At 37.6% G+C, this 26035-nt stretch overlaps 1 protein-coding gene across 19 annotated transcripts in view; it reads left to right on the forward strand.

Moving 5' to 3' along the window:
- Positions 1-26035, forward strand: part of EPB41 (erythrocyte membrane protein band 4.1) — a 183549-nt gene that overhangs the window by 120012 nt on the left and 37502 nt on the right. For 12 of the 19 annotated variants that reach the window (XM_040229739.1, XM_040229743.1, XM_040229731.1 and 9 more), the window contains exons 11-16: positions 2192-2364; positions 14767-14960; positions 18227-18283; positions 18486-18527; positions 19645-19707; positions 24342-24518. In XM_040229739.1, the coding sequence (XP_040085673.1) occupies positions 2192-2364; positions 14767-14960; positions 18227-18283; positions 18486-18527; positions 19645-19707; positions 24342-24518 (706 nt within the window). The remainder of the gene's footprint in view (positions 1-2191; positions 2365-14766; positions 14961-18226; positions 18284-18485; positions 18528-19644; positions 19708-24341; positions 24519-26035) is intronic. The other 7 variants (XM_040229750.1, XM_040229741.1, XM_040229734.1 and 4 more) reach the window with 2 other exon arrangements.

A 26035-nucleotide genomic window follows, 5' to 3' on the forward strand; every position in this document is an offset into this window, starting at 1 on the left:
GTTCAGCAAAGTGACTCAGTTATATATATATATATTTTTTTTTTCAGGTTCTTTTCCCTTATAATGACTACCAAATACTGAGTATCATTCCCCGTGCCTATAATAGATCCTTGTTGGTTATCTGTTTAATGTAGTAGTATGTGTATGTTGACCCGAAACTCCTAGTTTATCCCCCCACCAAAAAAAAAAAAAAGTTATTTTGAATGTTTTATATCTATGGTATAGATTTCAGTTGCATCTGGTGTATTTACTTGTAGGCTAGCATACTGATATCCACTGCATCAAAATAAGAGGATATATTGACATGTAATGCTTCATTGGGCTTCCCTGATGGCTCAGTGGTAAAAAATCCACCTGCCAGTGGAGGAGACTCAAGTTCAATCCGTGGGTCGAGAAGATTCCCTGGAAAAGAAAATAGCAACCCACTCCAGTATTCTTGCATAGGAAATCCCATGGACAGAGGATCCTGGTGGGCTGCAATCTTTGGGCTTGCAAAAAAGTTGGACATAACTTGTGACTAAACAACAATGCTTCATTACATAAAAGAAAGTGTTTGCTGAATTAAAATAAGCTACCCCAAAGGGAGGTGGGGAGGACTCTCTTTTTGGTAGTATTTGATGTAGCAATGTATGTATACATTTATTCAGCGAAAATTCACTGAATGCCAGATTCATGCCAGGCACTATGCCAGAAGTTAAAACACAAAGATGAATACGTCAGTCTTTACTCTTTACCCTCAAAGAGCTCACAGTCTCATAGTGGAGACTAGAACATAGATTGTTTCAATTCAGTGTAGTAAATGCTGTGACAAAAGAGAGCAGAGTACTGTGTAGAAAGAAGATGAGGTTTCTGAGTTGAAAATACACCAAAAAATCTATTAAATAGATTACCAGGCATTGAGTTTGGAGTGTGTTTGACAAAATTATTGTTCTAGGAGAGTAGAACAAGAGCTCTGGGCTTGAATTCTATGACTACCCTATTTCTTAACAGCTATGTGACCTTAAGCAAGTAGCCTTTTTTGAGGTTCGGTTTCTTTTATATATAAAATGATGAAAATGTTACAGGGGTATAGTGATAATTCTTCAAGAGTTGGGAATACCAGACCACCTTACCTGCCTCTTGAGAAATCTGTATGCAAGTCAAGAAGCAGCAGTTAGAACCGGACATGGAACAACAGACTGGTTCCAAATTGGGAAAGGAGTATGTCACGGCTGTATATTGTCACCCTACTTATATATGAAATGCCGGGCTGGATCCAGATGACACCACCATTATGGCAGAAAGCGAAGAAGAACTAAAGAGCCTCTTGATGACAGTGAAAGAGGAGAGTGAAAAAGCTGGCTTAAAACTCAAGTTCAAAAAATGAAGATCATGGTTCAATTCAGTTCAGTCGCTCAGTCATGTCTGACTCTTTGCGACCAAGATCATGGTATCCGGTCCGATTACTTTATGGCAAATAGATGGGAAAACAATGGAAACAGTGACAGATTTTATTTTCTTGGGCTCCAAGATCACTGCCAATGGTGATTGCAGCCTTGAAATTAAAAGACAATTGCTCCTTGGAAGAAAAGCTATGACCAATCTAGATAGCATGTTAAAAAGCAGAGGCATTGCTTTGCTGACAAAGGTCCATCTAGTCTAAAGCTATGGTTTTTCCAGTAGTCATGTATAGATGTGAGAGCCGGACTATAGAGAAAGCTGAGCGCCGAAGAATTGATGCGTTTGAACTGTGGTGTTGGATAAGACTCTTGAGAGTCCCTTGGACAGCAAGGAGATCCAACCAGTCTATCCTAAAGAAAATCAGTCCTGAATATTCATTGGAAGGACTGATGCTGAAGCTGAAGCTCCAATACTTTGGCCACCTGATACGAAGAATTGAATCATTGAAAAAGACCCTGATGCTGGGAAAGATTGAAGGCGAGAGGAGAAGGGGACAACAGAGGATGAGATGGTTGGATGGCATCACCAACTCGATGGACATGAGTTTGAGTAAACTCCTGGAGTTGGTGATGGACAGGGAAGCCTGGCATGCTGCAGTCCATGGGGTCACAAAGAGTCGAACGCGACTGAGCGACTGAACTGACTGATGAGAGTTATGAAACTTTTTAATTCTTGATTTTGGCTTTAATTTCAGTCTCATTAGAGTAAGATAATGTGTATAATATATGATTATTATGTTTTTCCCCTCCAGACTGACATCTACCGACACCATTCCTAAAAGCAAATTTCTTGCCCTGGGATCCAAATTCCGATACAGTGGCCGAACTCAAGCTCAGACCAGGCAAGCTAGTGCTCTGATTGACAGGCCTGCCCCACACTTTGAGCGCACAGCAAGCAAACGGGCATCCCGAAGCCTTGATGGAGGTTTGTACTGAGAATTAATGATTTCTTGTCATCCTAACTCTTTAGAGAGAGATAAAGGAAATGTGGTTATCGGATGTGATCAGGTGCAAAGAAAGTATGGTTATCTATAAGAGAATCAAAGAATGTCAGTGGAAAATGAAAAGGATCTTACTAATTGTATACTTTAGTGAAATCACCTTAAGAAAAAGAGAAAAAAGGTTCAGAGAGAGTAGTAACTAGATCAGGGTCCCACCGCTAGGTAGTGGTGGGTTAAATACCACTAGAATTAGAATTCAAAATTCTCTGCCACAAGGAGAAACCTAATGTAAAATACTACACTAATGCTCTCTTGGACATTCTTAAATAGTTATTTTTCAAGTGGAAAAGAAGGAGAGGGTCTGCCTCAATGGCAATCATTGAAAAAGTTTAGAATATTTGTCATGTGTCAATTATAGACAGAAAAAACAATCATATTATTGGAGTCTCCAAATTTCGTTTCAATTAAAGGAGGAGGAAATAAATGTTTCATGATTGTATATACTGACAGAAGATCTGTTTCAGTTTTTCTAAGTTTAGTCTTAAGGATTTTAGAGCATTTGCATTAATAAAATGAAGTAATAAGCCATATTCAGTTCTTCTTTTTTTTTCCCTGGCTGTGCCACATGGCATGCAGGATCTTAGTTCCCTGACCAGGGATTGAACCCAGGCCCCAGCAGTGAAAGTGCCGAGTCCTAACCACTGAACATCCAGGGAATTCCCAAGCCATATTCAGTTCTTTATGCCGCTAAAAAGAGATGGCTAATAAATGAAAGTTCAGAAGGCAGTAAGCAAAATAGAGTATTGCTGATTGCAGCTCTATGCTGTCTACTGTAAAAGCAAGATGCATGTTACAGTAGTTAAAGGTTTGGGTTACAGAATCAGACCTGGTTCCCAGTCTCGGCCACTACATTTATGATCTATCTTCTTGAATGAGTTGCTTAATCTGTTTGTCTGAGTTTTCTCATTCATAAAGTGGGTATGATGAGACCTTAATATTACCTCGAATTTTCATGAGAACTAAATGAGATGATATGCTTAGCACAGTGGTTGGCACTTAATAGTTGATACTAAAATATTAAGTATCATTAAGATATTGTTAATGTTCTGGCCATGGAATTATTATTTTGTTAATTATTATCCAGAACTATGCTGCTGAATTCCGGTTTGTTGCATTGTGGAAACATACATCAGAAACTCCTAACTCACTTTAGAGGAATCAGGAATGGATGGGTTAGCCACACTGGGAAGTTATCCAAGCAGGAGAACTTTTGTTTCTGTACTGTACATCAAGTTTCTTTCTTTCTGGTGTTTCTCTACAAGGCAGATTGTAGTCTTTGATTTATTTCCTCTTCATGATAACACTAAGAATTAAGTTCCCTGGTGGCTCAGATGGTAAGGAATCCACCTGCAATGCAGGAGACCCAAGTTTGATCCCTGGGTCAGGAAGATTCTCTGGAGAAGGAAATGGCAACCCACTCCAGTATTCTTGCCTGGAGAATTCCTTAGACAGAGGCGCCTGGCAGGCTATAGTCTATGGAGTCACAAAGAGTTGGAGACCACTGAGTGAATAATACACACACAGAAATTAAGCTCAGAGATTAAATAATTTTTCTCAAGATATGATAGCAGGTAAGTGGGTTGGAGTACATGTTGGTTGTTGGATACTTAACTCATTTACTACTTTGTTCAACAATTTGTTGTAAATTTCTGTGTGTCACATATTATTCTGGTTACTAGGGATACAGGTGTGAACATACAAACATGGTCCTGCTCTCATGGGGCTTATGTTTCGTGGGTAGAAACAGAAAAAAAATAAAACAAGTTCAGATAGTGATAAGTGCTATAAAGAAAACAAAACGGAGTAATAGGAGGGAGAGTGTCTGGGGATGGGACAGTTGAGAAGCTGCTTCAGGCTAAATTGTTGTTCAGTCATTCAGTTGTGTCCAACTCTTTGTGACCCTGTGGACTGCAGCACGCCAGGCTTCCCTGACCTTCACCATATCCCAGAATTTGCTTAAAACTCATGTCCATTGAGTTGGTCATGCCATCTGACCATCTCATTCTCTGTCGTCCCCTTTTCCTCCTGCCCTCTATCTTTCCCAGCTTTGGGGTCTTTTCTAATAAGTCAGACTGAATGGTCCAATCTAAATTCAGAAAGTTTCTCTGAGGAGCTTCATCTGAACTGAAACCTGAATTATGAGGTTAAATAAATAAATCTGGGGGAAGAACATTCTTGAAGAGAGAGTAGTGAGTATGAAGCCCTGGAGGTTGGAGTGAGCTTGGCAGGTGTCTAGATCAGTGCCGTCCCATAGAACTTTCTGTGCTGATGAAATTCTTCTATTTTGTGACATCCAGTTTGATAGCCAGTAGCCACCTGTGGCCATTATGAACCTGAAATGTGGCTATGAAACTGAGAAAATAATTTTAAACTAAATTTAAATAGACACATGTGGCTAGTGTAAAGATCTACTCCACTCCAGGGGTAGAAAAGCAGAATAATGGTGAAGTCTGTTGCTGGATTTGCCTGAGAGATGGCAGCAGCTAGGAGTTGAGTATTGGCATTAAAGATAGTGAAAAATGATCAGGGATATAATTCAAAAGCCAGGCCTGACAGGATTACTGGTAAATTAAGTGTTGGAGATGGTAAGGAAAAGAAAATCAAGATTTCCCTAGGTTTGATCATTTAGTACAGTGGGAAAGTCTGAGAGAGGAGCAGAGTTGGACATGTTAAGTCTAAGGTATGAATGAAGACTCAGTCCTCATGTCTGCCATATTCTTATTTAAAAATAAAAATTTATTTAATTTTAAAAATTGAATTTATTTAATTTTTAACACTAAATTTATTTAATTTTTGGTTGCACTTGGTCTTCGTTGCTCTGCCCGGGCTTTCTCTGGTTGTGATGAGTGGGGGTTAGTCTTCATTGCAATGCATGGCCTTTTCATTGCAGTAGCTTCTCTTGTTGCTGAGCACAGGCTCTAGTTTCAAAGGCTTCAGTAGTTGTAGCATGCAGGCTCAGTAATTGTGGCACACGGCTTAGTTGCCCCGTGGCATGTAGAATCTTTCTGGACCAGGGATCAAACCCATGTCCCCTGCATTGCACTTAGATTCTCAACCAGATTCTTCCCTTAACAAGGGAAGTCCTGCCATATTCTTATAACAATATCAGGCATTGCCTTCTTGTCCAATAAATCACCCTACTTCCAGTTTAGTTTTGGAGAGCTATCATTCCCATTATTTTATCCCCATTTTTCAGTGAGAAAACTGTAATTGGAACATTTAAGCAGCGTGTTCAAGATCTCACAGATAGCTTAAACAAAAACCCATATCTATCCGATACCATATTCCATGGCATTTTCCACTTAATGAAATTTCATTGTTATATAGATATTATGCCTGATGTATCTTTTCTTTCTAATAGCAAAATAACCAACAGTTCAAGGGTTATTGAGCTTTGGTACTTTGACCAATGTAGAAAGTTTTACTTAGAAAGACTCTTCAATTACTTGTAGAAATCACATGTTGACTATTTCTCTTTTTATGGCCGTAGAAACCTCATAGTTCAATATTTTAAAAAACCTTGATATCTCTGTCTATTGACTAATATTGGTGAGTTCTTATCAAGTTATACATTGCGTTCTTAGGGGGAAAATCTGTAAGATATTATAGAAAAACCTGAATGAACTTTTTTGACCATAAAGAAGTTTTCACTCATATCCTGATGACTAATGAACTGAGGTACCTTTTCATAATTTATAGCTACTTGCATATCATTATTTTTGAAGTGCCTGTTCAGATATTTTGCTCGTATTTTTATTGGGCTACCTGTCTTATTACTATGTGGATATTCTTTATATACTCTTGTCTTAGTCTCAGTCTCAGGGAGAAGGCATCAGTATTTCATCATTAGGTGTGATGTTTGCTCTGGGCTTTACGTAGCTACCTCTTATCAGAGAAGGAAACTTCTGAGAGTTTTTATCATGAATGAATGGTGACTTATCAAATGCTTTTCACTTCATCAGTTGATATAGTAATAGGGTTTTTCCCCTGCTTTATGTTACATGATGGCTTACACTGATTGACTTTCCATTGTTAAGCCTTCTTGGCATTCTTGAAGTAAACTCAATTTGATCATAATATATTCTTCTTATGTCATTTAAGGCTTTCTGCAGTGATATTCATGAGAGAGATAGACCTGTAATTTTCCTTTCTTGTAAGTGTTGTCAGGTTTTAGTATCAAGTTCATGCTGGCCTCAAAGTAAATTGAGAAGTATCCCCTCTTTCTGCTCTCTGGAAGCTCTCTAGTTTGGGTAAGATTGGTATTAGCTCTTCCTTAATGTTTGGGAAGAATGCACCTATACATTCTAGCCAGCTGCTTCTAAAGATGCCTCTGTGGCAGGATCTTTGCTCCCAGATTCATTGTCTTTATCAGAAAGGACTATTAAGATGTTCCACTTCTTGTTTCAGTTTTGGTAATTGGTAATTGTGCTTTTTCTAGGAAATGCCCGATCCATCTAAATTTTCAAGTTTATTGCCATAAAGTTGTATCTTTTTAATATTTGTAAGGTCTACAGCAGTGTCCCCTTTTGTGTTCCTCATATTGGTGTTATACACCTATCCCTATTTTTTTTTAACAAGCTTGCAACTGATCTGTTAATTTTATTAATCTTTCCAAAGAACCAGTTTTGGGTTTTGTTTTCTTCCTGTCATATATTTTTAATTTAGTTTTTGCCAGCTAGTATTTTTATTATTTTCTTTTTACTTTTTTGGAACTGTTCTTTTTTCTAATTTCTTAAAAGAATATCCACTGATGTTTATTCTTTCATCACTATTAAATTCTAAACCTTAAATTTAAGTGACTTGCCTAACGTCACATGGTCAGTGACAGAGTTAAGAATATCTAAAACTGTTCTGCCAGTGCCATGGTTTTTATCCTTCACCAAGATAACTTCTTTTCTGTAGAAGAGGAAGGATAAAAGATTTCATTAGGCAGTTCATTGAGCACTTAGTATGCTCTAGGTACTGTTCTAAATGTTTTATATATATTATCTTTTAAACATCTAAATTGCATATATACTGAGTAGGACACTTTGTAGTTCTGTTTTCAAATGTCTTCTGTTTCTCTGTGTACTGTCTGCTCAGTATAAGAATCTGAAAACGTGTCTGTAAAAACTATTTTTCCTCCTTTTCCCGGATCCTTTTCCATTCTTCTTAATAGAGAGACTTTCCCCTATTAGGCCTCCCTTTTTTAAAAAAATTAATATAAGCCTCTAAGCTCAAGATGGTGTATTAGAGAAACTTTAATAAGTATTACTTTATCAGAGACCTCATTTTAATGAACATTCCCTTTCTCTTTTGTTATATCTGGTGCTCAGAGCATCTGCTTCACCAGCTAAAGAACTAAAACTGATTCAGATCACAATTTATATGATAGAGTAGGAGGTCACAAGAATATGCTTAATAATGATGACAAGGATTTTTCAGCTTATATTTTTGTTGCATTTTTTTGATTTTTCAAACCATTTCTATATATTCCTATTTAGTGCCAACAATCCAGTGGACAAAAAACGTTTAGGAATTCTTGTTTCACTATTGAGGAAACTGGGGCACAAGACAGTCGTATAACTTCCTAGGTTCACACGCCAACCCGTGTCCATCCTGTGAGTAGTGGTTGCAGTGATTCTTGCCAGGGGAATACATTCATGTCATCTTTGGAGCTTTAAAACAAAACAAATGCCCAAGCTTCACTCTTAGATACCACATCTGTCTGTGGTGGAGATGAGCGTCAGCTGGGTTTTTTTGTTCGTTTTTTCAAGATCCAAAGATGAATCACGCTCCTCTGATAATGGAACCACTGACCCATTGCATACCCATTGTACCTATGCCATCCTAGCAGAAATTGTGCTAGTAACAGAGCTAGAACTAGGATTTAAGACTCCATTTACTCAATATGATCGTTTTGAGTTTTATTCTTCACTGTTCTAATAAATAATTCGATTCTATTGTTGTCAGATAAGAGCAATATAATACTGGAGTTAATGGGCCCACACACTGATCACAACCAGGACTCTTCTTTGTCTAGAGCTTCAGAATGGGAAATAATTCAATTTTTAGAGTTAAGTGTTCTCTATATATGCACCAAAATCTTTTAATAGCTAACAAATGAACTCATAAAACTGAAAAGCCAGAATATCTTAAAAAGTAATCACTACCTCCAACACTGAATATATGAAAAAGCATTGACTTATACAGTTTAAGTGGGTGAATTTTATAGTATTGTGACTTAAACCTCAAGTTGCTTAAAAATACAAGAAAAATAAAATGATAAAAAGACAAGAACCACAGTCACTACCGTGATTCTCTGTTGTGATCCATACTTTTTATAGCCTTTTTATGGAGAAAAGGAATTTACTTCTCTCCAAAGGTCCTAGGTGATATTTTACACTTGAATTGCATATCAATGTGTACATAGTTAAGTTTTTGCTCAACATACTCTTGAAATAATATTAACCTGTAAGAAAAAAATACAAAGATCTAGGTATGACTTTAAAGTTACTAATATTTAGGATTTCTAATGTATTTTTATATCCAACTTTCCCATAGAGTTGGGGAAATGAATGGGGAAACAATAGAAATAGTGAGAGACTTTATTTTCTTGGGCTCCAAAATCACTGCAGCTGGTGACTGCAGCCATGAAGTTAAAAGATGCTTGCTCCTTGGAAGAAAAGTTATGACCAATGTAGACAGCATATTAAAAAGCAGAGACATTACTTTCCCGACAAAGGTCTGTCTAGTCAAAGCTATGGTTTTTCCAGTAGTCTTGTATGTATGTGAGAGTTGGACCATAAAGAAAGCTGAGTGCTGAAGAATTGATGCTTTTGAACTGTGATGTTGGAGAAGACTCTTGAGAGTCCCTGGGACTGCAAGGAGATCCAACCAGTCAATCCTAAAGGAAATCAGTCCTGAATATTCATTGAAAGGACTGAAGCTCCAATACTTTGGCCACCTGATACGAAGAACTGACTCATTGGAAAAGATGCTGATGCTGAGAAAGATTGAAGGTGGGAGGAGAAGAGGACAACAGAGGATGAGATGGTTGGATGGCATCACCAACTCAATAGACATGAGTTTGAGCAAGCTCCAGAAGCTGGTGATGGACAGGGAAGCCTGGCATGCTGCCGTCCATGGGGTCACAGAGTCAGACACAACTGAGCAGCTGAGCTGAACTTCCCATAGAATTAATATCTTCCATAGTTTACAAATGATGCAACTTTCCGCCTCTGTTTCTAACTGCCAGTTACCACACTTATACCTACTTTTCCACATACAGCACAGATTGCCAGGGCTAGGAATACTGAAAACTTAAATCATTTGGCTCTGCAATATTAGTGTTGGATTGAAACCAAATGCAAGTGGCAAAATAACACATGGTGAAAGAATGGGCTATGCTTCTCTGATGCCAGACAGAGTCGAATTAATTCTTTGAGAGGAGGTGTGAATACACATGTATAATGATACTTTAACACAACTGTGAGCAAAATATTTTGTCACATGCCCCTGTGTTGTTAGATTTGGTCTGCCATCTGCCATTCTTGCATTGATGGGCTTAGAGCACCCATGAGGAGCAGGGAATTGCAAGAGGCTACAGAGTTTCTACTGAAAGATAAATTAGATCCTTGGGTTTCTGTTGTTGTTTTTTCCTGTGTATCCCCTGAAGAGTGATTTCTTTCTCTAGAGCTCATTACAGTACATCAAGCATTTCTTTTTTGGTGTTGTGTATATGACATACTTGTGAATTTCAATTTTTTAATCTGTCCTGATTCATGGAATTCCTTTTATTTTACCTAATTTTTATTGCTTATGAGTCTAAATGTATTAGGAAAAGTTCAAATTCAGTGTACTCAATTTAAGAATGCTGGAAAGTATGTAATAAAAATTATACAGATTTCCATGTAATTTAATTAAGATTTTAAGTCTCAGCACATGAAGGTTAATGATCAGAACTATGAAATCATATGGAAACACTGCATTTCTAAACATGGCCAGCGAGCTCTTACTACAAAGTGTATGTATGTCCTCTTTTAGTTCCTAAAAGAATGAAGATAAAAATCATAAAAAGAATATAAGTGATTGTTTTTAAGTGAGTGATGTGAAACTTAGATGCCCAGTAATCCAAACCAAAACAGCTCTTAACTCTGTGAGAAGATCAAGCTTTTGTCATAAGCATATATTGTATATTCCCTGCAAAGCAACCTATATATAGTCTTTGCCCTAAATTAGGGTTAATTAACCTAGCGATCCATGCAAAGAAATAGAGGAAAACAACAGAATGGGAAAGACTAGAGATCTCTTCAAGAAAATTAGAGATACCAAGGAAACATTTCATGCAAAGATGGGCTCGATAAAGGACAGAAATGGTATGGACCTAACAGAAGCAGAAGATATTAAGAAGAGGTGGCAAGAATACACAGAAAAACTGTACAAAAAAGATCTTCATGACCCAGATAATCACGATGGTGTGATCACCCACCTAGAGCCAGACATCCTGGAATGTGAAGTCAAGTAGGCCTTAGGAAGCATCACTATGAACAAGGCTAGTGGAGGTGATGAAATTCCAGTTGAGCTATTTCAAATCCTAAAAGATGATGCTGTGAAAGTGCTGCACTCAATATGCCAGCAAATTTGGAAAACTCATCAGTGGCCACGGGACTGGAAAAGATCAGTTTTCATTCCAGTCCCAAAGAAAGGCAATGCCATAGAATGTTCAAACTACCGCACAATTGCACTTATCTCACACACTGGTAAAGTAATGCTCAGAATTCTCCAGGCGTCAGCAATACGTGAACCGTGAACTTCCTGATGTTCAAGCTGGTTTTAGAAAAGGCAGAGAAACCAGAGATCAAATTGCCAACGTCCGCTGGACCATCAAAAAAGCAAGAGAGTTCCAGAAAAACATCTATTTCTGCTTTATTGACTATGCCAAAGCCTTTGACTGTGTGGATCAAAATAAACTGTGGAAAATTCTGAAAGAGATGGGAATACCAGACCACCTGACCTGCCTCTTGAGAAGCTTGTATGCAGATCAGGAAGCAACAGTTAGAACTGGACATGGAACAACAGACTGGTTCCAAATAGGAAAAGGAGTATGTCAAAGCTGTATGTTGTCACCCTGCTCATTTAACTTCTATGCAGAGTACATCATGAGAAATGCTGGTCTGGATGAAGCACAAGCTGGAATCAAGACTGCTGGCAGAAATATCAATAACCTCAGATATGCAGATGACACTACCCTTATGGCAGAAAGTGAAGAAGAACTAAAGAGCCTCTTGATGAAAGTGAGAAAGGAGAGTGAAAAAGTTGGCTTAAAGCTCAACATTCAGAAAACTAAGATCATGGCATCTGGTCCTATCACTTTATGGGAAATAGATGGGAAAACAGTGGAACCAATGGCTGACTTTATTTTTCTGGGCTCCAAAATCACTGCAGTTGGTGATTGCAGCCATGAAATTAAAAGATGCTTACTCCTTGGAAGGAAAGTTATGACCAATAACACAGCGTATTAAAAAGCAGAGACATTACTTTGTCAACAAAGGTCCGTCTAGTCAGGGCTATGGTTTTTCCACTGGTCATGTTTGGATGTTAGAGTTGGACTATAAAGAAAGCTGAGCACAGAAGAATTGATGCTTTTGAACTGTGGCGTTGGAGAAGACTCTCGAGAGTCCCTTTTACTGCAAGGAGATCCAACCAGTCCATCCTAAGGGAAATCAGTCCTGCGTGTTCTTTGGAAGACTGATGTTGAAGCTGAAGTCCCAATATTTTGGCCACCTGATGTGAAGAGCTGACTCATTTGAAAAGACCCTGATGTTGGGAAAGACTGAAGGCAGGAAGAAAAGGAGACAACAGAGGATGAGATGGTTAGATGGCATCACTGACTCAATGGACATGAGCTTGGGTGTACTCCAGGAGTTGGTGATGAACAGGGAGGCCTGGCGTGCTGCGGTTCATGGGGTCACAAAGAGTCAGACATGACTAAGTAACTGAACTGAACTGAACCAGCAAGCTTATTCTGTACACACTAGAGCCAGTACCCCTTCCTACTTCTCTCCTTAGTTGTGATGACCAAAAATGTCTCCAGATATTGCCAAATGTTCTTGGACTGGGGGACAAAATCACCCCTGGTTGAGAACTGCTGCTCTAAATATATTAGAGAATGGGAGTGATGATGCAGATTGATAAGACTCTGGAATAGAATAGGGTAGAACTCAAAGTATTGTTTTGATTATTTTATGGACTAAAGACCAAAGGTTTGGAATTTATTTTATTTTTTAAATTAATTTTTATTGGAGTGTAGTTGATTTACAATGTGTTAGTTTCTGCTGTACAGCACAGTGAATCAAGTATATATATACACCTGATATATATATATATATATATATATATATAAAATACACACATATATAATATCTCCATTCTTTTTGGATTGCTTTCCCAATAGCTCATTACAGCATATTGAGTAGAATTCCCTGTGCTATACAGTAGGTTCTTATTAGTTACCTATTTTATATGTAGTAGTATGTGTATGTCAGTCCCAATCTCCCAATTTATTCCTCTCCACCCCTTTCCCCTTTGGTAGCCGTAAGTTTGTTTTCTACATCTGTCAGTTTATTTCTGTTTTGTAAATAGGCTCCTTTGTGTTGGGTTGGCCAAAAAACATATTTTCATGTATTGAGGAAAAACCTCAACCAACTTTTTAGCCAACACAATAACACTGTTTTTCTTAATATTCCACATATGAGTGGTAACATATGATATTTGTCTTTTCTGTCTGACTTAATTCACGCAGTATGACAATCTCTAGGTCCATCTGTGTCCTTGCAAGTGGCATTATCTTGTTCTTTTCTATGGATGAGTAATATTCCATTGTATATACATACCACATCTTCTTCATTCATTCATTTTCCATCGATGGACATTTAGGTTGCTTCCATGCCCTGGCTGTTGTAAACGATGGTGCAATGAATATTAGGGTGTGTGTAAATTTTTGAGCTATGATTTCCTCCAGATATATGCCCAGGAGTGGAATGGCTGGATCATATGGTAGCTCCGTTTTTAGTGTTTTAAGGGAGGTGCGTACTGTTCTCCATAGTGGCTGTACCAAGTTACATTCCCACCAGCAGTGTAGAAGGGCTCCCTTTCTCCACACTCTCTGTAGCATTTATTGTTTGTAGACTTTTTTGATGATGGCTCTTCTGACTGACGTGATACCTCATTGTAGTTTTGATTTGCATTTCTCTAATAATTAGTGATGTTGAGCATCTTTTCATGTGCCTCTTGGCCATCTGCATGTCTTTGGAGAAATGCCTATTTAGATCTTCCACCCATTTTTTTGATTGGGTTGTTTGTTTTTTGATATCAAGCTGCATAAGCTGTTTGTGTATTTTGGAAATTAATCCCTTGTTGGTCACTTTGTTTGCAAATATTCTCTCCCATTCTGTGGACTGTCTTTTCATTTTATTCATAGGTTTCTTTGCTGCGCAAAAGCTTTAAGTTTAATTAGGTTCCGATGGTTTATTTTTGTTTTTATTTTCATTATTCTAGGAAGTGGATCAAAAAATATCTTGCTGCAATTTAATATGTCAGAGAGTATTCTACAAATGGATTAAATGCCCCAGCCAGAAGACAAACTAGCTGAATGGATTGAATTTACTTTTTAATGAAAAAGTTAAAAAGGAAAGTGTCTGGTTCAAAGATTTGCTCTTAAATAACCATCAAAAAGTGTACATGTCTTATAAGAAGATTCCTTTATCCCAAGTTATTTTGTAATCATTCCAAGTTATTTTGTAATCATTCCAAAGAGGCTTAACAGAAAAATCAGACTTAATCCTCTTTTCTAGAATATATTTTTAGGTTACTGAAATTGCCTATAAATAAATGCATCTTTATTTCAGAGAGTCTTCCTGGAAGAAATCAGACTTAATTAACCCTTTTTCTCCTTCATAGACCACCTTGCAAGTTCTTGAAGCTAATAGATTACAAGGTTAAACAATCTTGCCAACTTTTTAATAAAATGAGCTTTTCATCTTTTTTTTTTGTATTTTGGTGTCCACATCCACCCCCTGTCCTGCCTCCCATCCCACTGTTTATAGAATATGATCATCATCAGAAGTTTTTAGCTTTTCTGTCAGGGTTCTTGTAACTTTTTTGTCCGTTATAGCCATTGGTCTCCTGCCAGAACACTAATAATTCATTTTTTTACCTTCTGTTTGTTAGCCACTGGACTCTGTAACACTCATACGTGTCCTGAAGCCACAGTTCTTTCACCCGGTGGCTGTGAAGGTGGTACAGTGACTCTTGCCTTCACTTCCCTTTCACTTTCTTTCATGCAGCAGCGGCCGTTGAGTCAGCAGACCGAAGTCCTCGGCCCACCTCTGCACCCGCCATTGCTCCGAGTCAAGCCGCAGAAGGCGGTGTCCCAGGTGCGCCTGTCAAGACAGCACAGGAGGAAGCAGTGCCGCTGGAAGTGAAGCCGGAAGAGGCGCCGCCTGGGGAAGCAGAGCCAGAGCCCACAGAAGCGTGGAAGGTATGCCGGAAGCCCAGAGGGCCAGCTTGCTCACTTTTTGGTTCAGAGGTGTTGACTCCTTGACCAGGAGGGTTCTCAAAGCACTGGTTTTTGTTAAATCCTAACGAAGTTATTTCTTCCTCACTCTTTCTGAAATAAGGTAACTCCCTGTAGACCTGTAAAATATTTTCAAAGAATTATGTCATGAAGACTGTAAGCTCTCCCAGATGTTTTCAGGTGACACACAGCTTTATCCAACTTAAATTTTAAAAACTGAGTCTGTAAAACTCAGCACTGTGATCATCTGCTTTTAAAAATAATTTTTACTCATCCAGAAGGAATCTCCACATTCCTTTCTAAGAGTAAGCTCAGCTAGTATGATTAAAATATAATTTGATTTCCTAAAATGGATATATGTGTAAGGTGCCCAAAGAATATCCAGATACTATATGAAGCACATATATGTGGTTCTTCAAATCTTAAGTAACTTTATAAAAAGAAGATCCATTCCGTAAGGAAAGTTATGCTACTGAATTGTTTATAGTTCTGAGTTGATTGTACCACAGTCACTGAACTTTGTTGAAAAATCATAAGTTTCATTAATTGATTTCCCAGGAGTAACTGTACCTGAACTAACCTTTTATATGTTGATGAGCTTTGAAAAATACATTTAAAGCAGCGATGGAGTTGAGGTGTCAGTTCAGATTTATTAAAGTAAATACAAGTCTCACTGTTGACAACAGAAATTAATAGAAACAATCTTTATAAGAAAAGCTACATTTTTATATGTCTGTTAAGAAATGTAAAACTGGGTAAGACCTTAGTAAGTGCTCTCACCTTGGCAGATAGATTGATTATTTCTGTTCTTTTGGAGCCAGTTCAATTTCTAGTTTATCTATAAAGCGTGGCCAGTCTGGCTCTGTTTTGATTGTATTAAAAAAGTATTCAGTGTGACATAGTTCTCACTGTTCTTTGAGACCAACTTGAGTCTGGAGGTAGGGGACATCGAATGAATGGTAAGTGTGTGCAGTTTTGTATCTAGCCAGATGTGCTTGACATTGGCCACAAGGTTCAGTAGCAACAGTGCCTTTTTGATGCTAGACTACTTCAGTTTTTAATGTTAGGGTAGCTCACCTGGTACCTTGACTATCTTTCCATTTATATTGCTAACTGAAAATGTTGAATTAGTGGAAGTGGCAAGGGAATCTTTCTGGTGGCTAAGATTCCTTTGGCTTTGTGCTAACTTCCTTGTTCTTTCACCTATCTGGCAGACAAAAGTATCTTCATGAATAGGTTCCCTTTGCTCTTGGGACCTCAGCAGAGTGGAGAGATCACTTCCTGTTATATGCTCACCATTTAGGTGCCAGTAGGGGGCCTTCTTGCTGGTTAATTCTATATAAATACATTTTCAGATACTTGTATTGAGATCAGACTGAAAGCATTTCTGATAACCTTCTATTACTGTACCAATAGTGACAGAGCTAACAGTGACTTGAGTTAATTTTATTTGTAGCAGTTAGAAACTAATTATGGCATTTGCCTGAAGCTGTATTTACTATGTAAAGCAGCAGTAGTAATAAAGTAGCCCTGTAATTGTGGAAATCTTATTACCTACACTAATTTGGTGCCAGATAGAGAGAGCTTTTTGGCATCTTGAGTCATTTGACAAGACCTATTTTGCAAGTGTGGAAACAGTACCTTTCCTCATGTGCATATTTATCTCAGTTAATAATCTCTATAGGAGCATATGCAGAACTACTTGGTCTCCATTCTTAAACTGAAATAGAGACTCTCAACTTCTTGCTGTTGGATTGCTAAGGACCCAAGCAAGAAGTCATTATTCATTTAAACAAGTAATTTAAGCTTTACCAAATAATTTGAAACTTACATTTGCTAAGCATTCACAACTCTATGAAGATATTGTCTCCATTCTATCAATAAAAACCTTGAAACTCAGAGAGGTGAAATAACTTGTGAACAGCCACACAGCAAGTCTACCGGGATTCAGAGCAGAAGTAACCCAAATTGTTACTTACCCCAGCAGTTAAAAGGGCTGTAGCCAGATGTGCTTATGATTTGACAGCGTCACAAAGTTTGCCGTCATCTTATGTTCCTTATATTCAGTCCCAGAGAAAACAGCACAACGACATATTCTGAGGTAAGGCTGCCAAATGTGATCAAGAAGATGTCAAGGAAATCCCCTGACAGTCCAGCGGTTAAGACTGTGCTTTCACTGCTGAGGGCCCAGGTTTCCACCCCTGCTTGGGGGAACTAGGAGCCAGCAAGGCACTTGGAAGCCAAAAACAAAGAATATGTCAAAATCACAAATTAATGAAGTGCTGTGAAGAATGTAAAGATACAAAGTGATTGATTTGACCCTTAATAAAAACATTTTTCTCATTTTGATATATCCAGTGCTTTAGGCATTGCTTACTATTATGCTTTCTCTTAACAGTCTTGTTTTTTAAATTTATGCTTACTCCACTTGGGGCATATACAATGACTGCTACTAAAGGTATTTCAAAGCTAAGCAGGAGGCCTTAGTTACTATCTTCCTCCTACTAAGGATGAATCTTTCACATTCACCGAACACATGGGCTCCCACTCCCTGGAGAGGGGAGTACAGTGTGTTGAATGTTGCAGCTGAGCCCTGTGTGTGCTTATTTATAAATCAGCCTTGGAAGTAACTGCATGCATCAGTAACATTTGCGTTGAGTTTATGTTGATGTGTTGTTGTCTAATAAACTCAAGGGTTAAACTGCTTCCTTAAGTAGATTGATCAACTAACAGAATTTTTTTGTATTTACCTGTCTGGTGTCATATGTGGTTTAGCCTATGTGTGCTTTAGGGTAAAGATTTTCTTTTTGTTTCTGTCATGTACATCACACATGGATATCTTTGTAAATTTGTTTTTAACCGTCATTTAAAATACTTTACATCATTTTTTAAAAAGGAAAACATGACTTTTTAAAGCCTAAATTATTATTTTTAGTAAATACTTTTTAAGAAACAAGTAGAAACATGTTTTCTTCATTAATAGAATAATTGCCTTAATTTTTTTTTTTGATCCTTTGGCTGTCCATATTACCTCTTCAGCCTTGAGAATGTGATGGTGAACTGACAGATTGCGATTGAGAACAGCGTCCTTCCCTGTAACACCCCCTGTACGATTGCATCATATCAGTTTATTTCACAACCACCTAAAGATGTGGCTGTTTTGGAAATATTGCCATTCATAGAAACCTACTAACCTGAAATGTTTTTACCACTTTATTTCTTAAATGTAGGTGGAAAAAACCCACATCGAGGTCACAGTACCCACCCCAAACGGTGACCAAATGCAGGTTTGTGCCAGCAGGCCACTTGTTCCTTTTTCCCTCCCTCCCCAAGTTTTTCTTCTCCCATCTTCCCTGCTCCTTAAAAAAAAAAATATATATATATATATATATACACATACATATATATATATAATGAAGGTTCAAACAAACGTCAATGAGCCAATATTTTATAATTTTTCTTTCTTTTTTTTTAATAATGGCAAAACAGAAGCTTGCAGAAAAACCTGAAGATCTGATAAGAATAAGGAAGGTTAGCTATTTTTCACTTTCACAAAATCATATTACCATCATCCCTGCTGACTTTCATATTGCATTAAAAAGACAGTGATCCATTCTTTTCATTGATTTCTCTTAAGCTGGGAGTACTTTCAAGTAGCAGATGTATACACACACACACACATATATACAGACAAATGTATATATGTGCATATATATATATATACCATATGTATACTAAAGAAATTATAATCCTGAACTGTATATTGAAAAATGTCATTAAAATAAACTTTTTCAGTGTGAAAACACCTTCTTAAATACAATGAAATAAGTGAAGGCCAAATCCTTTAAACTATATAAGAAATATTTCACAGTGGCACCATGTGCTTGGAATCAACAATATGCATCCAGTATTTATGCTCAATGGACTTGAGTTTGAGTAAACTCTGGGGGTCCGTGAAGGACGGGGAAGCCTGGCATGCTTCTGTCTATGGGATCATAAAGAGTCAGACACGACTTAGCAACTAAACAGCAGCATCATGGAAACCATCATAGCAGCAGCTCCCAGTACTGCTAATAATTATGGGTTTGGCTGTTCTGTGTCTCACTCTTCTTAGCCAGGGAGTGGGATGAATGTTTTTACTGAATAGAATATTGACTGACTCTGTATGAAATGTTCTTAGATCTTTCTTATGGAAGATATTAGAGATGTATGTACTACGGTATTACTAAATATGAAACAATGTCAAAAAGCTAAATAATGTTTTAAAGCATTTCCCTACTCCATGGAACACAGAGATTCAAGACTTCTTAAAGTCATGCATTTTAAGATAACCCTCAAACAGCTTAGCTTCAAAAAGGAACATAAAACAGCTTGTTATGTAAGAAGCCAATGAAGCCAGGAGCACTGTCTGTTTAAATAACATCATTGCATTCTCCCATTATTCATGAACAAGGCCATCCATTCTCTGCTGGTAATCATGTTATCTGTGTGTCCTTGTGGTTCTGTGACCATTTCATGTTGGCATATGCTTCGCTGTCGACATTTAATTTTAAATATTTTTTTGGTTTGCCAATTTGCAGTTTTTTCCCGCAAGAACAACATTTTAATTTTTTATGCTTTTCTGTTTTTCCCTCTTTCATTTTCACAGAAAAAGAGAGAGAGACTAGATGGTGAAAACATTTATATCAGACATAGCAATTTAATGTTGGAGGTTTGTATGAACTTGAAGCTTATTTCAGTTGGTTGCCTGTAACCTGCATTCTTCGCTGATCCTCTTTCTTCTTTCTGTGCTGCGTTTGGTTTTGCATGCCATTGCATGAGAGAACTTTAGGTTTAAGATGCTTTTGCATGTTGGTAAACATAGGATATGCAACCATCTCTACTTGTGAATCTTTAGTTTCCATTTCTCATACTTATCCAAAAATATATGATTGGGACTACCTCTCTGCATCCCATGGTTCCATTGTTTTACCCACTTTTAGAAAGAACCGTATCACTGTTTAAAAGTTTCTTGAATTGTCCAAGAGTATAAATTCCTATATGTCTCAAGCATCAAATTTGTATGGTTCTTTAATCTTCTGAACATAGAGAGTGTGGAAAAGTATGATCACAATTCAAAATGGACTTGTGAAAATGACAAGAGAGTTGTCAGGGGGAAAAAAGTAAAATACAGGAAGGAAAGAAGGGAGGCTGGCATTTAATGAGTAGTTCATATAATATAAGATAGTTTAAATTAAAAAAAAAAAGATAGTTTAATTATAAAACAAGTCTGAAAGTGAAAGTCGCTCAGTTGTGTCCAACTCTTTGAGACCCTGTGGACTGTATAGTCCATGGAATTCTCTAGGCCAGAATATTGGAGTGGATAGCCTTTCCCTTCTCCAGGGGATCTTCCCAACCCAGGGGTCGAACCCAGGTCTCCTGCATTGCAGGCAGCTTCTTTACCAGCTGAGCCACAAGGGAAGCCCAAAACAAGTCTATGGGTATGGAATTTTTATTTTAAATAGAAAATTGAGGTTTAGAGAAATTAAGTAATTTCTTTGCGGTTATAGACTAGTAAATCGGTAAAGCTCGGATTTGTGTTAGGATCCATATAATTATTAAGCTACACTTTTCTCCCATTCAGAAATAGCAACACACTATCTACTATAGGAATTGTAAGGTCATTATATTCAATATTGATCAGATTTTCACCAAACTTATATTAGTATACTTTATCTAGTTTCAGACTCCACACTGGATAACGAAACGTAAAACTAACTAGATTAGAGGAACTTTGTGAGGAAAAATGAAGGAAATTGGAGTTATTCTGTGAAAAAACAGATCATGTTTACACATCAGAAACTCTTCTCTGATGACCTAATTATGACTCCACTCAAGACAGAACCACAACTATAAATATAAATTTATATTTGTTTATATAAATATAAACAAATATAAATTCTGACATCATGGATTTAACTCAAGTACAAAGGAAATGTAACTCTGTAGGAAGATGGTAATTGGTTCTTGCCTTCAGGAAGCATACAGTATAGGGACAAGTGGAAGAGAGAAACAGTGAGTAAGTAAACTGATAAAACGATTATAAGTTATTATAAAAGCTATGAAGGAAATAGTATGGCATGCTAATAAAAAGGATCTGCTCCAAATAAGTTGTCTCTGATGAGCTAACACTTCGCTGAGACCTGAAAGATGAACATATGTACCAGTGAGTATTATTAAAGTGGAAGTTTGAAGAAAGTTTTTTAGATGGAACTTATCCTCCAGGAATTAGTTAACCTCATCTTATTCTTTATCAGTACGTATATTTTGAGTGCCTGCTAGGTATAGTACACTTTGATAAAAATAAACTATGGCCAATTTTCATTAACCATGTCCTGCGCAGTGGGCACAATACCAAGTGCTCTCTCTATATTTACCTCATGTAACATGGAGTTTTCTTAGGCTGGATCCTAGGACATTTTAAACTTGGTAACTAGATCTCTTTGCTTTAGCACGTAACTGAAACTAGACCTGAATGGTTCCACTTCTGAGATTAGGAAGAATAACAGATGTCAGTTGATCTCCTTATTCTCAAGCAGTGTAACGTCTCCCAATTCCAAACATGCCTGTTTCTTGGCTTGCCCGCCGTTGATTCCTCCTCTTAACTGGAACCTGCAGTACCAATCATATATTTGTCCTTTGTTCCACGAGGTGTGTTATGGCTTCTGAGACTCACAAAGTCCCTGTGTGTGATGTGTTTTTCCGGCATTTCATTGACAGCCATGAGAGGGGATTTCTAAACAAGTGTGTGTTTGAAAATTAAAGCTACTAACTACCTTTTCAGAATATTTTCTATTTAATGACGTGTTTGGTTTGATTGCTGCTGAAGTTGTAGGATGATAGGCGTCAAAAAGTGTCTCACCTGAAAACGGCCGAAATAGTTTGGCTAACCATCATTCTCTATATTGTAAAAGTTCCCCTGCACACCCCCAGCCCCACTTAAGGAAGTTCTCTCAAGTTATTTGTCATACTAGCAGATTTTTTTAAGTATTCTTTCCTCCCCCTACTCCTACCCCACCCCTACTAATGCTTTGTTCTGGCACAAATAAGGTCGAGTTCATTTTTAGATCTGCCGCCGCCTCCTCCATCTCCCAAAGAGAACCTGTAGCAAGTGTCTATGACAATTTCTATTTGGAACAGGTCCCTTTGAAATCTTAATTTTCCTCTGTGCCCCCACAGGTTTCCAACAGAGCCAGCTAAAAAGGTTGGAGGAAGCTCCCTCAGAAGCTACTGATTTTATTGAAACATTTATTTTCTCAGATTCCAAGCCAAACAAAAGCTAAGCAGGCCAAGTAACAAATCACCAGTCTCTCATAAGTAAGAGGCTAATAACCCAGAGAGTTATGGTTTTATCATAGCATCTCTTGATCATTTTTGTTTTGCTCTATTCCCACCTTTAACCCTCCCAAATCTGTTTAGTTGTTCTTGGCCTGAGCAGATTTGATTTTTTTGTCGGAAGCTAGGTCAAGAGCCATACATGTCTGGTGGGTCTCAGTTGTTCAGCCAACTACGGAGTCGTTGACAGAGCTTGTTCCTGCTTTTCTTTAGCTAGTAAACATGGTTTTCTTGCTTTCAGCTAGAACAAAAGTGCAAACTGTGGTTTCCCCATGGTGACGCCCATTTTCATGAGCTATACTCACATGTCACCCCAGCAGGCAGTGGGGGAGCTACAGGATTGCCCTTTTGGGGTTAGTTTTCTCTTTGATCTCAGATCACGTAAACCTCTTTCAGTCTTGCAAAAATAAAAAGAATAGGCTACTAAATGAATTTTCTGAATGAATATCTCCTGAATCAAAATTGTGTCATATGCTTCACTGATTCTTTTTCTTACACTGTATTCTCTTTGACATTGCTTTTGAAGAAAATTTACTTAATTGAAGCCTCTATTGCCCCAGGAGGAACTTTTTAAGCAAATTTTTGTTTAAACAAGTTCCTTCCACACCCCACCCCACCCCCCCAAATGAGGCTGTTCCCCATGGAGCCAAAGGAAAAAAAACACTAATCCCCAAAAGTCACAGAGCATATTAAGAGATATATTTAGTATTGTGCTTTTCTTGGATACAGAACTGCCTTGATATATAATAAACACAGAATTTTTAGCAGTCATCAAGTGACAGGCTCCCCACATGTTTTGATTTCAAGCACAGATCTTTTGAGTTTTTTTGAAGAAATATGTTGGACAAAGAACATTTGAGTTTTTGTCTTCACATTGTATTTCCCAGATTATTTCTGGCCTAGTCTCTCTTTTGAAAATTGGTTTCTGCCTCCTGTTACGTAAACTTGAATGTTATTTATTCTGTCATTTCTAGCTTTATTTGTCCAGTTTTGATCATTTCTCCTTGGAATATCCCCCATGAGAGTTTTTCCCTAGTTGTCCGGTAGTCACATCTGCTCCAATAGTTATTTTAAGTTGTCAGTGAGACATAATAAGGTATTTGACAAGTTCTTATTAAATTACTCCCCATCCATTGACAGTAACTAGAAGACAGTTCCTATTTTGAATGGTACTAAGGGGTGAAGTAAAGCTGTCAGAAGGTAGAAAACATAAGGCTTTTATTGTGTGTGGATACTATTGACAAAGAAAAAAATTCCATTATACTGTATATCCCTGAGTAATTACTCAGAGATAGTAACAATCTGCTCTGGAGGCTTGAGCCAGGAATTTCAATAATACATTTTTGTATCAAGAAGGGGTTATTCCTGTTTACCGAAACCCAACAGCCACCAGGTAATAAGAAAGCAAAACTCTCTCCAGGTAATAAGAAAGCAAAACTCTCTCCAGGTAGAGATAGAGATACTGTGCAGTTAGTTGCAGTTCATTAAGGCAAGGCAGCCAGTGGTGGGGGTCAAATCTTTCACCGTGTCCTTCCTTTGACAGTTTCTCCTTATCTATTGCTATCTCCATCCTGCCTGAGCTGAGCCTTATTCAGTTCCTATCAAGCTGAGGCTGATTGGGCTGTAGGGTTACCTGCTTGGGATGAGGAGTTGGAGATCCAGCGCTGTGACATGATGGGAAGAAGAGTCGTGACATTAAGGAGTGAGATTTTTATGGGTTCTATACCTGCTAAGAGCTAGAGGGTGATGATGCTTTACTGCTTCCAAGAAAAGCACCATGTTAAAAAAAAAAAGACAAGAAAATATACCATATTGTATATTTACAATTTGAATGCAATTTATCGATTAATAACATCTATCCTGGATGTGGAGTTATTTTCTACCAGTGCCCATAGTATTCTGTGGGCTTCCATTGGTGTGGTCTTTTCCCTGAGTATTCATTGTTTTGCATCTTTGTCCTTTCAACTATAGGATTTAGACAAAAGTCAAGAAGAGATCAAAAAACATCACGCCAGCATCAGTGAGCTGAAAAAGAACTTCATGGAATCCGTACCAGAACCACGGCCTAGTGAATGGGATAAACGCTTATCCACTCACTCTCCCTTTCGAACACTTAACATCAATGGGCAGATCCCTACAGGAGAAGGAGTGAGTACTTTGTCTGTGTGATGAATTGTGAGAAATCGTGAAATAAATGCTTTGGTATATTGATAATCTGTATCTGAAAGTTCAGAGCTGAAATCTAGCTTTGGTGTCTCATCAGTTCATTCCAGCTTTAAAGCATTCGTGATCAGACACTTAACTTTTTAAGTCACATGGACCATCCAGTCCAGTTATGGGAGCCATTTAGAGCGACCGGTTGATGATTAGGCCCTGAGATCTGTCTCTGCAGCTGCATGTTTCTGGCTAGTGTATGTTTATAAATTGACCATAAGCCAGTAGAACTTTATGTCCAAACTGTGCCTTCAAGGGCCAGAGAGTTTACTAAATTTAGTAAGATCAAAATTGGAAAGGGATAAGCATTTTTTAAAAACTTTGTTTGAACACTTGCACAACTTAGAAATGTCTGGAATGGTTGACCACAATTATATAATAAACTGAGGTGGCCTCTTAGCCAGAAAATGGAGAATACCAAGTCTTAATGATTGTATTTCAGTTTTAGAAGAACTATTGATGATTTATTTTATGAGTAATATCAAATTTAATATACTGTTTTTTTTTAAGATAGTCACAGTTAGAAGTGGTGATACCTTTTAGAGGCTGTCCTTTTTCTATTATTGTTGTCATTCCCTATTTTAGAAATCCTACACCTGAATAAATGAATCTGTGTAATGAGAATATATTCAAAGTTACTTTGAGCACATATTCAAAAATCCTTTACTTAATCTTTACCCTGTACAGGTTAAGTATGTATGTGTGTGTATGTATATATATATAGTCATAGTCACAGTGTAATGATTTTAAAATTATATGCTGATTTTCCCTGAAAACAATAGCAGTTCTATTTAAGAAAGGTAAAGTGATATCTTAATAATTTTTCAAAATTTAGTTTTTATATTCAGAGTTCATGGTAAACTATTCCAACTTACTGTTTAGTTTCTGGAACTGGAGAAGATAGTAAGTTTGTTCACAAAAGATACATTTTATATTTTTCAAAATGTGATTAAAATTGGCTAATAGCTCTCCAAATAGAGTTGAACCCACTTCACCAAGAAGGCTGGAGAATTCCTGAATGATGGGCAGTGAAAAAGTTACCAGGGATGATAGGATGCAATTTTTCGTATTCTCTGTCCTCTCAGCCTCCACTCCCTGGTCCTTAGTTCCGTATCCCAAATCTGGAGCACATGCCCTGGGGCGTGAGACAGTGACTACCTTCTATAAGCCCATGACCTCATGAGAAAGCACTTGTTGCTACCTCACCTGGCTAACCCTGCAACCCATAACTGCATATTTTCTAAATATGTTTTCTTTTTGACTCATTGCAGGTAATAAAAGATGCTCAAATACTTTGAAAAAGTAACTTAGTACCCTCTTGGATGAGGTTTGGTAAATTCAAACCAGTCTCCATTTCCAGAAAATAATCTTGTGTCTTAATAGAAACCCTTCAGAAACCATCTCAGGGCTGATTTAGGGAATATCTGTTTCATTCTGTGGATTTTGAAGAA

Source organism: Oryx dammah, unplaced genomic scaffold (genome assembly GCF_014754425.2).
Source record: "Oryx dammah isolate SB20612 unplaced genomic scaffold, SCBI_Odam_1.1 HiC_scaffold_27, whole genome shotgun sequence".
NCBI classification, from domain to species: domain Eukaryota; kingdom Metazoa; phylum Chordata; class Mammalia; order Artiodactyla; family Bovidae; genus Oryx; species Oryx dammah.